The following is a 13,403-nucleotide window of genomic DNA, read 5'->3' as shown; positions in this document are numbered from 1 at the left end:
TTTTATTGAAGTAACAAAATTGACCTGAAATATTTTCTTTTAAATATTATAAAATTTAGACGGGTTTGCTTGTGAAAGTGTAATAAATACATCCATAATTATTGTTTTAAGCAATAAATCTCCAATAATAAATATTATTTTTGTTAAGGTTTCCTTCAATGGTTAGGTAGCTGTACAAGTGTACATTGTGTATTGACAATTGAGCGTATGGTTATTAAGCATCGATGATTTTATTATTATACTAGTTTCTGCCAGCGACTTCGTCGGCGTTAGATTCGGACTTTGTAGAAAGAAAGGAAGAAATAATAAACACCAGCCCATCAAATTATCTAAATCTATGCATAACTACTACTAATTCACCTAGAAAGAAATGAAATGAAAACTATTAATAATTGTTAATTTGAACGAATATTTAAACAATACCAAAAAAACTAATACTTACGTATTTTATAAAATAACGACCAAAAAAATACAAAAATAATATTTAAAGACTTAAAATCATCAAATCAATATTGTCAATAAGGTCGAACACTCTGAACGTCTATTCGCATCAACAGCCGTACCTCTATGTATGAAGATCGCGCAGTCGCCGCTTCGCGAGCCGCATGCCGAGCGCGACGATGGTACACAAAAATAATCCTTATAGCATGATTCAGTATTCACGCGCAATGGCTCATTATGGTATTTCATGTATAACTTTGGTATTTATTTATCGATTTATATGATTCTTTTTTTATTGAATAGGTAATAATGTTAACATTTTTATATTAGGGATAAGTGAGAGTGTTATGAACGCAAGAGTAGACAAATATAATCAAAAAGCTCCGAACGGCTAAGCTATCGAGACTTACATGTGTTATTGTGAGTCAACCATAAAAGATCGACATATGCTGTCGTGAGATATTTTTTAGATAATTTTAAGGAGAACATTTCCGTCATACATGGATTCTATGTAGCTTTAACCATTAGGGCTACACATGCGACGGAAGCTTAAAAAATAGAGTTTCTCCCGTTTTCCCAACATTTTCCTTCACTGCTCTGATCCTATTGATCATAGCGTGATGAAAAGTATCCTATAACCTGCCCAGGATTATGAAGAATAATTGTACCAAGTTTCGTTGAAATCCGTCGAGTATTTTTTGTTTCTATACGAACATACAGACAGACAGCTAAAAATTTTACTGATTGCATTTTTGGCATCAGTATCGATCACTAATCACCCCCTGATAGTTATTTTGGAAATATATTCAATGTACAGAATTGACCTCTCTTCAGATTTATTATAAGTATAGATAGACTAGCAGTTGCCCGCGGTTCCACTTGGGGAACTTACTTCTCGTACCCGCATAAAAGTAGCCATGTCTTTTCACAGGATCTAGACTAGACGATCTGTGTTGGCCGATGGGGCAGATAAAAAAAAAAACGGTCCAGCAGTTTTGAAATGAAAAGCGCAACAGAAGGACAGACAGACAATGATACTTTCGCATTTTATTTGTAAGGATTGTCAATCATACTAGAAATCTAAAACAAAAGACAACTGCTTGCCTAATGTGATTAATCTACAAACATTTAGCACCTACAATAACATTCTAGTTTAAAATCTCTAAAGTGCATGTCAACGACCGGGCGATCCGGGTGTGACGTCATACGGCATGGCGGCTCCCGGTCCCGATTGGCTGACACACCCGCCAAATTGCGGACACCTGGGATATGTCATACGGATACGTCAAATTCATGTCTTTTCAATTTGGTAATTAAAAAAGAGTTTAATTTTTCCTAGGCTGGCCTAAAATTATGCAACTACTTAGATGGATTAAAATAAATCTTTATAAATTATATTCTTATATTATTTTTAAAATGAATTTTAAAAATTCAATTAAATTTTGTCGTTTAGTTGAAGTTAAAAAAAAATATTCGTAAGTACTTAATTAATTTGATTAAATCAGACGGGTAGGTTTTTTATGTCATTATTACATTGACAAGTAATAAAAAAACACAACTCTGGCATTTAAACATTTATTAATGACAATCTACCGCTCGGGATTTAACCTTCTTCCTATGGGAATTACTTTCAGCTGCCGCATAAAAATTACCTGCCAAGTGCGAGTCGAATCTGCGCACGATGGCAAATAGGTACCTACTTATATCATCTATGACAATTTCAGCCGGACAGTAGTCTTAAAAATAGGGCCCTGTTTATCCCTTTAGGTATTTACGGAAACCAGAGTGCCTAGTGCGAGTTTTGCAAGTTAATTTTTTCGATGCGAAGATTATCATAGCATTGAATCACGTAGCAATTATCTTAGAATTGTACCTATATTTAATAAAGACTGTCATCAGTACTTGGTCGTATTACCCTTGAGCTCACTTTTGCGAGTGTAATCATTATTAACCGGCAAAATGAAAGAAGAAGTAATACCTAAATAATGTGACGTAGCATACGACTCTTTATTTCAATAGAGTTATAATTACGTATCGAGTTGCGAAAGCTGTCAAAACTCGGAATCAGCACTTTGAGAATGAAATAGCCCCTATTTAAAAGCTATTCTATTGCAAGGGTATTTCATGTATATATTAGGTACTTAGTGAAATAATTTTAAAAGTTTATTATTTTTGTTTTGACATACTGATGTCAAGTCATAAATAAGTAAGTAGGTGCTAAGCTAACATTACTAAAATTAACAGTTAATTTACAGGAAGGAAGTTATATCCTTACTTCTGAATAAAAAATAATAACAATGAAAATTCAAAATATCTGACTACGCTCCATTCACTCAAGTTCAAAGTAATAACGTTAGCATATAAATGTCATTTGTAAAATTATAAGTCTTAATTGACATAAGGTATTTGATTATTTTTTGTTGTACAGTTTTCGCCGGCCGGCCGGGGCGCCATCCATAGTGAACCAAGCCTCGACACTCATCGCATTCGCCTTCACCACAGGGTTGCCAGCTAAAAATATACTACTATTATACGGTTTAGGATCTGCAATTGTACAAAATTTGGTCGTATTATACAGAAATATTCTAGACGCGGACACTATAGACATGGGCATATACGACACTTAAATCTCCATTCCGTCTTTGTCATCTCAGCAATACTTTATCTCCATACTATTAGTCTAACAACGTATCTTGCATTTGTTTTTGTATATATACACCCATGTTTATAACAATTTAAATTATCGTCTATCACAAAGGGTTCAAATGTAAAAAAGCAACAAGCCAACCCAATTTACTCTATATGAAAATATCATGGATACATGGACGCCCGATTATACATATTTTGTATCCAATTTTACAGTCTGGCAGCCCCACTACTGCAGACAGAATACCAACCACACAAACATCTGTGTCTCTAAACGAAAATTATTGTATGGTAACATAGTCGAGAAACTGACTAAAAACGTAGAAATGATACATCAGCATACAATACATTAATCCCTTAATTTATTCCTGTAAATAACTTTGAAAAATAAAGAAATAAGATAGTACTAAAATGGGACGCCAATTATATTTTTTTTGTGAAGTTGGCAGCCATGTCGATATCATCCAACCACCAATAGGAGAGCAGCTGTAAATTGTTGGGCTGCTCGAGTATCGATATACGCATATCGATAGTTGTAAAAATAAATTACTTCTTTGCAATTATTATTGGTACATTTATGTTTATGTAATGGTGACAAAATCATAAGTGATTAATATAGTTTATTTGTACATAAACAGGCAGTACACTTAAAACGTATACTTTACATAACGTATTATAACTTAGATCCTTTTTATAGATCAACTCACAATATAAAACTAAAAATCTGAATAAAGACTATTTAAGAGAAATATTTGTTTGTTGATTGGTTTGTTACTTTTTAAATTAGTAATCTTACAGTGCTCATGGTTATGTCAAAGACGCGTGGATCTATCGATCATTAAGTTAATTATGTTTCAAAAAGCTTCATAAACTGAAGTGTGATTGTAATTATAACTGTACTGGCTCCATTGAACATCTTTGGCAGTCTTTACGGGTCGGGAGATATAAAGTCTGACAACCAGTCTTACCAAGGGGTATTGGTTTGCCCGGATAACTGGGTTGAGGAGGTCAGATAGGCAGTCGCTCCTTGTTAAACACTGGTACTCAGCTGCATCCGTTACACTGGAAGCCGACTCCAACAGCGTTGGCGTAAGGGCAGGCAGTTTATGACAGTGTGTCAGAAACACGAGAAGAAGAAAGTTAACCAATATTTAGGGTATTATATGAATCTTTAGCTGTTGGTCTACTACTTCTTAACCACCGAAGAGTGGAGTTATAAGTAGGTACGGTTTTAGGCATTTGTTTTCAAAACATTTTCTATCTTATCACTTCCATCCCATTTCATTCTATTTACTCCCTGGCGACTGGCAGGCTGTCTGGGAATATCTTTGTACTCCTTGATGATTTTGTTCTTATTTTTTTTTTGCTTTATATAACTTGGTTTGTTTAAGTTATTAACTTCGTAAAATTAGTTTGTATAATAATAAATAATAGTTCCTAATTTTAATATTAAAGCTAATATTGAAGCTAATTCCTAGTCCAACTTGCATTGTATAACTTTCTCAGAGTCAATCCTTAAAATATTGTAAACACTTCTTTTTTTTACGTTATTATCGTATGTATCAATACATTCCAAATGTATTACCCATTGTGTTGTAAAAAGAGTAACCATGGAGTTTCTTGCCCGTTCTTCTTCATAGGAAGCTACTTTTGGAATGGGCAACTAGAATCAACCTTATTTATAATTTCTGACGTTCATAAGTGCTTGTAAAGGACTAAATGAAATAAATGATTTGATTTGACTTACAAAGAAAATACAATACATGAAGTCGATTTTTAAGTAAGTTTTTAAAGTTTTATATTTGAGCGTGTTTTTTTCACTAGAAGCTGGTTTTCCAACTTTCGTTAGCGGCAGGTGAGGTGGGGGATCTTAGGCATAATGTGTTTAAAAAAAATAATATGTCTAAAATAATAAAGGCTATATGCTAAATATTGAATGGGTACCTAGGACTGAAAGAATAGTACTTTTTGATTTCCCCCTCCCTCTTCAAAAATGTTAACCTTAGCGTAAGGGTGTGTTTTGTTTAGTTACATTAAAAAAACGAATGAATTTTAAAGTAACTGTTTTAAAAATACACCTCACCCCGCAAAACACCCAATTTTCCCTCACACTCGAAAGTGTGTCGCAATGCGTCATATTTTATCGATATATAATACGACGGGTATAACTACAGCACTGGCGCATCCGTAGCCTAGGTCAATCGGACGAAACGGAACAAAATTATTCTTCAAGCGACCACGAGAGTACGTGGTGCGTGCGGAGCAGAAAACAATTTTTATAGTTACTAAGTAAACTAAGTTCATATTAAACAAAATGAGGGAAATCGTGCATATCCAGGCCGGTCAATGCGGTAACCAGATTGGAGCCAAGGTAATTCTTTTGTTTTTGTAATATCTAATTTCGAACGTGCGCTTAGCGGCCGGCATTTTGTGACGCCGGCCTCACGCCACGACTCGAAAAATGAAACAATTGACAACTGTTTCCTTTACTAATTCTCGCAAATAAGATCTAAATTGTGTTCAATTAACGGTGGTCGAGTGTTTGTCATATTTTAGAGTCAGTGGGTGTGGCCGCGGATTATGGACTTTGCGACTTTTTTCGTGCGTCGATGTAGTATCGTGTCAATTTTCTGATGACTTTCGCATTTATATAGTCACGTCATCATTTATCGTGTAAATACTATGTAAAAGACGAGTTGGTGAAAGCCGCACCCAGTGAATTCGGCTATCGATCGATACGTAGGCCTCTTCAAGTCGTCTGTCGCCGACTTCCACGTGTTATTTGCCGGTTGGCGGATGCACTACGGATTTGGATTATCGAGTTTCGCATGAATTTCGCGAATAGTTGTAATGTTTTTCTCGAATATACGGCTTTGTATCATGAACTTTACAAGATTTACTGGAACGTCAGTGTTCCGGTATGCCGCATACCTATTTTAGACAAAGGAATTCAATATTGTTTCCACATACCTAGGTAGTTGTTCGTCGCTTTTGCTATAACAATGAGTGTACTGTTAATACAATAGCATTTTAATCTTTTGTAGTCTAGTAGGTAAGTTCCCGCCATAAAAAAACCGTTATAAAGGGCGAGTATGTTTGGATCCCCGCTCAAGGTTGCCGGACCGCGTCCCATGATAAGGGCCAGCCAATCGTAGGCCTGCGTTTGTAACGTTCGAAATTTGAGTCCTTTCCGTTGGTACTACGGGATCGGGATCCGCCAAATGTTACGACAGCTGCCGCGGACGTTTTTTTTTGTATCCTGAACATGCTCAATTATTTAGAAGTCGTGTTCTTTTTCCAAATATTATTAATTCGATAGCTGATTACAGTAAACACATTTAAATAATTAGTAAACAAAACAACTGACAATATTGCCAAGAGTACCTACATCAATTTCCTTTACTTCATCACATTAAAACTAGTAGCTAATAAAAAGCTCGCACATAGTTAATTGCCGAGTTTTAATTTCATGCGCGTTCTGCAAAAAGTTAATTATGAAATTTAAATAGGCTGCGGCAGTTACCGTGGTAGAATAGTTCGTTGACCGTTGCTCTTCCGCAGTCGCCGAAATAGCACGGCTTAGCACATGTTTGTGGAGCAAGTTTACGACAAGATAACTATCCAGAGACGTTTGTTTCGAAATCAGGAACTCTTTTGATGTTAAGTCTCTTTGAAGTCTCGATTGGATATAAATGCACCTAGTTAACTTTACAGGCAAATCTTACCTTAATATTCTTAAGTACATGATAGGTATAGCTTGATAATAAACTTTTGTTGACAAAACATGAATGATCTTTGACAGAAGTCAAAATGTTGCATATCTACATAACTACAGTCGTTATAGTGGGTTCTGTATAACAAACAAGAACAATAAACCAATCTTCCTACGTTTCCTAACTCCTTCACAAATAGGTACTTAACTCAGGAAAAAGGAAATATTGATGACCTACTTCGAAGATAATCTTCTAACTAATAAATAAGTCTAATCCACGGCCAGTCAAAGATAGATAGCATTTAATTTAATAGGATTAATTGGCCTAAACACGTGGTTAAACCAATTGTTTAATGAATACACCTAATAGAATGATTGCTATTGTATTTGTAAACGTAATTCAGTTAAACTAAGTCAAATTGCATTAAGATCTACAGTAAACAATCAAGTAATTAAAAGATTAGAAGAATCGTAGAAGTTTCGAGATGTTTTTAACGTCAATTAGTGCACATTGCAATATCAATCATTAAGGTACCTACAACTCATACGTATTCCGCCTATCTTTATGTAACTGATACTAAAGTACAGTAGATACCTACCTATGATTCAAATAATGTATCATGTTTATTTTCAATGGGTTAGTAGTGTATTCCTGAAATTCACATTCTTTTCATATGACTGTAAGATGAAACATAGGTAGGTAGGTAGGTACACACGTAGACTTGCTAGGTACATAGTTACATGTTCTTGGTAAACTAAAAAAATAGTTTCCCAAACTGACTCGTTACCTCTTCCCAAAATGTCAACACGTTACCTAAGTAGGTATATCGCTATATTGAATGCGTGCGAGCTGTCGGGAAGCGATTTTTCCAGCTTCTGGCAAAATGCCCAAACTTCGAATAGACATCGTGCAGTAGGAATTAAATTCATTTCTTTCATTCAAGACGCGTGAACTGCTTTTGAGAAAGTGCAGCCAGTAATTTTTAAACAATTTCAATATACCAAAAATATTTTTTGTTTTATAAGTAGCTTACCTACAGAAAACTTATACGAAATACTGTAGCAAGCTTACAGAAAACGATCAAAGCTATTCATTGTTCTACCTAAATGCTAACAAGTCGTACTTTTCTAAACTTTCTTAGTTATTTGCATGTCACAGACGGTAATTGTTAGCGACACGCAACTGTCTCCGTGCCAGTCTGTGATTTTACAAGCTAAGCCAATCCCGCGGTGTCTTCCGCTGTGACCCGCTTTTTGTAGCGTGATCTACGTATCGATCGACAGACTTTCCGGCGATAAAAAAATCCGAATCGGTTTTTAACAGACCATATAACTTGTTACTGCCAAGCTTCGTCAGTTATGCGCTTCAATGAAGGTACATGATGTCTCCTACATATGTGCCCACCAACAAGGCGCTAGAATATATCGTTTTGATGAAGTCGTGGTGTGCACCATCGCATCACGTCCACCAATATGACGAACACTCGATTTTAAGACTTCCAAGAAAGTTCCTATGTAGATTTCCTATTATGTTGATATGATAACGATATAACACTGATAAAAGGTAATATTTACAACAAGATATCTCTTACATATAAAATTCTGCATTTAAAATACTCACAAAAGAAATAGGAATACAGGCTCGGTTTAGTTTCAAAAGATCGTCATCGCAATCTATCCTAAAAGGCGCGGCGGTGTCTTGCGTGTTTAGTAACCACTAAGGTCCTTTTTCAGACGAAAATACTGCCTATTGTTACCATTGGTGGCCTCTGAAAAGTAGCCATGACTAAAGCGTTACGTGACTGCACTGTTTAAAAATATTATTTCTTTCTACATTATAATCTCGCCACGAATGAGTCAACAACCGATCTTATCGGCCGTTCTCTATTCGCGCGAGTTTCATTTACCTAGAAAGCCTCTCAATTGATTCGCGATAAAATCTCGCGGCAATGTTAATGGATGACTTGTGTTTTATATCAAGAATTACATTTATTCGTGTTAGCCGAGCTGGGTGCGCGCACAGCAACCCCGACCCGCCTGATTTATAGTTCGACAAGCTGTCAGACCAAACGAGAAACTTGCTTCGCGCTCTCCTCTTTTAAGGCAACATGACATAAACACGAAAGTGGGCGGCCATAATGTTTTTGCTGCAATTATACTTATTCATCGGTTTAAGACGTGATTTAAATCGTTGATGTACCTTTATGGTAGTGGGCTGGATCGATATCGACCTCGTAAATATGTTAATGTCGAGGCGACGCCTCGGGAGCCGCAGTTTGTTGCGAACCCCGTCGCCTGGGCGACCGTGACTCATCCTACGCACACACCGCCGCGCCGACGCCTTGTGCTAATAGATTATTCACCTCGCACTTATACTTCATTGTAATGTTATTTCATCTTCATACTTTATCTCAGTGCTAATAAGTTTTTGATGGTTGTTTCAGTTCTGGGAGATCATCTCTGACGAGCACGGCATCGACCCCACCGGCGCCTACCATGGCGACTCGGACCTGCAGCTGGAGCGCATCAACGTGTACTACAATGAGGCCTCCGGCGGCAAGTACGTGCCGCGCGCCATCCTCGTCGACCTGGAGCCCGGCACCATGGACTCGGTGCGCTCGGGCCCCTTCGGACAGATCTTCCGGCCGGACAACTTCGTGTTCGGACAGTCCGGCGCCGGTAACAACTGGGCCAAGGGTCACTACACCGAGGGAGCCGAACTAGTCGATTCAGTATTAGACGTCGTACGCAAGGAAGCAGAGTCATGTGATTGCCTCCAAGGTTTCCAACTCACACACTCGCTCGGCGGCGGCACTGGTTCCGGAATGGGCACACTTCTTATCTCCAAAATCAGAGAGGAATATCCCGACAGAATTATGAACACATACTCAGTTGTACCTTCGCCCAAAGTGTCAGACACAGTAGTAGAACCTTACAACGCCACACTATCAGTCCACCAGTTAGTAGAAAACACCGACGAGACCTACTGTATCGACAATGAGGCATTATACGACATCTGCTTCCGCACGCTCAAACTATCCACACCCACGTACGGCGACCTGAACCACCTGGTGTCGCTGACCATGTCCGGCGTGACGACGTGTCTGCGGTTCCCTGGCCAGCTGAATGCGGATCTCCGCAAGCTGGCTGTCAACATGGTGCCGTTCCCACGTCTGCACTTCTTCATGCCCGGCTTCGCTCCCCTGACATCTCGCGGCAGCCAGCAGTACCGCGCCCTCACCGTGCCCGAGCTCACGCAGCAGATGTTCGACGCCAAGAACATGATGGCGGCGTGCGACCCGCGCCACGGCCGCTACCTGACCGTGGCCGCCATCTTCCGAGGCCGCATGTCCATGAAGGAGGTGGACGAGCAGATGCTCAACATCCAGAACAAGAACTCGTCATACTTCGTGGAATGGATCCCCAACAACGTGAAGACCGCCGTGTGCGACATCCCACCTCGCGGCCTCAAGATGGCAGCCACGTTCATCGGCAACTCCACCGCCATCCAGGAGCTGTTCAAGCGCATCTCGGAGCAGTTCACCGCTATGTTCAGGCGCAAGGCTTTCTTGCACTGGTACACCGGCGAGGGCATGGACGAGATGGAGTTCACGGAGGCGGAGAGCAACATGAACGACCTGGTGTCCGAGTACCAGCAGTACCAGGAGGCCACCGCCGACGAGGACGCCGAGTTCGACGAGGAGCAGGAGCAGGAGATCGAAGACAACTAAGCACTCACACCCAACTACCCCTCCCGCTCCCCCTAACACCTCCCCCCCGCTCCTTATCCGAGCGTCCGGCGTGTCGCACGGGACGTCTTTTGATTTGCATTAGTATTTCCGTGTAACTGTACCGTCGTTGACTTATTTATGTTACGTAGGACGTTCCTACACGTTGGTGACGTCGCGTCTACATTCCCGTGTGTGTGTTTTCCTTGACCGAAGGGCGACTCTCGGATGTTTATGGCTGTAAACAGGTTCCCCCAGCGACGTGGGCCCTTCGCCTGACCACCAGCGCAGTGCTGTCGACACACTGATGACACAAAGGAAAAGATCTTTTTTTTGATAAGGCTGAACTATTTTTTAATGCCTAAGTTTAATTTTAATACTTCGTTTGATACTGTTCAAATAATGTGTTATTCATTGGCTTTTTTACTAAGAAGCTAGTACAACATTTCGAAATCGATCAAAGGTTTTTAATTATTATATTCCAGTGAGTAATAAAACTACAATGATTTTAATGGCTTCGTTTTATTTTCTTACCTTTACCTGGACCAGTAATTCGAATTATCAGTACTGCTCTAGCACCCACATTCAGGAGTAACTAATCAGGTTCACTACCCCTGCTATAGGTACTAATTGAGACACCGCACACCACACATGTAACATACACACAATACATGATTTGAAACTGAACAGGCACACGATTATGCAAGTCCTATGGATTCTTTTAGAAGAGATTAAAGGATTTGGTTCGTATACCTTCGTGCGAGTTAGTTTTCCGTCGGTAGCTTTACTAGGAATTAGATCCTTGGTTGTTATCCTAACCAAATATAGTGACTTCACCTAACTTGTTAAATTGAAGAAAGAACCCTGGGATAGCAATTTGGCGAGCATTGTATTCAGAGACATGCTTGATAATAAATATAGTTACAATGCAATTACAATATGATAGAACTACCTAACTACAATTAAAATGCATTTGCATTCGCCGGATGTAGCTGCTTCCTCATCATGGCGTATAACGGTGCACTAGGGTAGGTAGCTACCTTCCTAAGCATTGTCATTTACTGCTCTTATCAAAGGGAACTAAATATAGGCCGTGTGCGTTCGCGCAGCGGAATGTTGTTGAATTTAAAGATTTTAATTATGCAGATAATTAGTGTAAACGTAAAATTGTGTATGGTAAATATTGTGGAGCCATTGTTCAGATTCACCAACGAAACCGGCGGAACTTTTAATCCATAGACTTTAGAAAAAAGAGTGTGTCCGAAAATTAGTGTGTATTTGTGTATAATTGATGTGAATGAAATGTGCATATAAACTTCGAGAAATTCAAGTTTCCGCTACGCGAACGCCATTAGCTAGTTTTCATATAAAGCGCTTACATAGAGAGCTGTAGATACATACGTTGTTTTGAATTTGTTTATATTTGTTTAAAAACAGATTTAGAAAAAGTCGTAGGTTTAAAAGATAAAAATATAAACGTAAAATACACTTATTAGGTCTTAGTTCTTAAAGTTTGCAGTTTGGATTTTCACGTTTACACAAACCTTGTAAGTCTCCAACATGTTGCCTAGTATCAATGATGTTCCGTTAGTAATTAAAAGTTATAGGATATTTTACCATGAACAGATCACTGTTTACAAAGCAGTCGAATATCACGACGTTCTAAAGGAATTGCATGGTAAAAATGTATGCCAATAATTAGTTTAATCATTCAACTATTCACTTGCAAAATTTCATGTCATTAAATTCAGTAATTAAAGAAAGACAATTATAATACTGACGGAGCATCGAAACCCTACATAATCCGACCAAGTTCGGATAGCTACAAAAAGGTGCCATATGTCTAAGCGTTCTTAACTTGAAGGTTAGTATATTTATTAATGTGGTACAGTTGCGTACACAAGCGTTAGGAAAAAAAAAAACAATTGCATTTCTTGAATGAAAAATATTTTTTTAATAATAATGCCACTATCTACGACATTTTACGACGTTTATTAACGTTAATTTTAATCACATAGTTAAGTAATTTATGTAAGTAAGTAATAATAAAAATATTTTTGTACACGGATATTTAAATAGAGAAGTACTTGTTAATTGAAGATTTATTTTTATCGTAGATAGTGGCATTATTATTAAAAATATTTTTCAATCAAGAAATACAATTGTTTTATTTCTTCCTAACGCTTGTGTACGCAACTGTACCAAATTAATAAATACTAACCTACCAAGTTAAGAACGTTGCTTAGACATATGGCACGGCCGCTTTTTTGTAGCTATCCGAACTTGGTCGGATTATGTAGGGTTTCGATGCTCCGTCAGTATTATAATTGTCTTTCTTTAATTACTGAATTTAATGACATGAAATTTTGCAAGTGAATAGTTGAATGATTAAACTAATTCTTGGCATACATTTTACCATGCAATTCCTTTAGAACGTCGTGATATTCGACTGTTTTGTAAACAGTGATCTGTTCATGGTAAAATATCCTATAACTTTTTAATTACTAACGGAACATCATTGATACTTGGCAACATGTTGGAGACACTTACAAGGTTTGTGTAAACGTGAAAATCTAGACCCCAAACTGCATACTTTAAGAACTAAGTCCTAATAAGTGTATTTTACGTTTATATTTTTATCTTTTAAACCCTACGACTTTTTCTAAATCTGTTTTTTAAACAAATATAAACAAATTCAAAACAACGTATGTAAAATCTACAGCTCTATGTAAGCGCTTTATATGAAAACTAGCTAATGGCCAAACGTTCGCGTAGCGGAAACTTGAATTTCTCCGAAGTTTATGCATGCACTGATTTCATTCATACATAATCAATTATACACAAATACACACTAATTTTCGGACACATCTCTTTTC

The 13,403-nt window shown here is 37.9% G+C and overlaps 1 protein-coding gene across 1 annotated transcript; it reads left to right on the top strand.

Moving 5' to 3' along the window:
* Nucleotides 1-5,293: 5,293 nt before the first annotated feature.
* LOC110379521 (tubulin beta-1 chain) lies at nucleotides 5,294-11,039 on the top strand. Its single transcript, XM_021339221.3, has 2 exons — nucleotides 5,294-5,458; nucleotides 9,244-11,039. Exons 1-2 carry the CDS (start codon nucleotides 5,402-5,404, stop codon nucleotides 10,528-10,530), a joined length of 1,344 nt encoding a protein of 447 aa, XP_021194896.1. The 5' UTR covers nucleotides 5,294-5,401; the 3' UTR covers nucleotides 10,531-11,039.
* The last annotated feature ends 2,364 nt before the right edge of the window (nucleotides 11,040-13,403 follow it).

Source organism: Helicoverpa armigera, chromosome 25 (genome assembly GCF_030705265.1).
Source record: "Helicoverpa armigera isolate CAAS_96S chromosome 25, ASM3070526v1, whole genome shotgun sequence".
NCBI lineage: Eukaryota > Metazoa > Arthropoda > Insecta > Lepidoptera > Noctuidae > Helicoverpa > Helicoverpa armigera.
The sequence above is the reverse complement of the archived record's forward strand: the minus strand, read 5'-3'. Positions and strand labels throughout refer to the sequence as shown.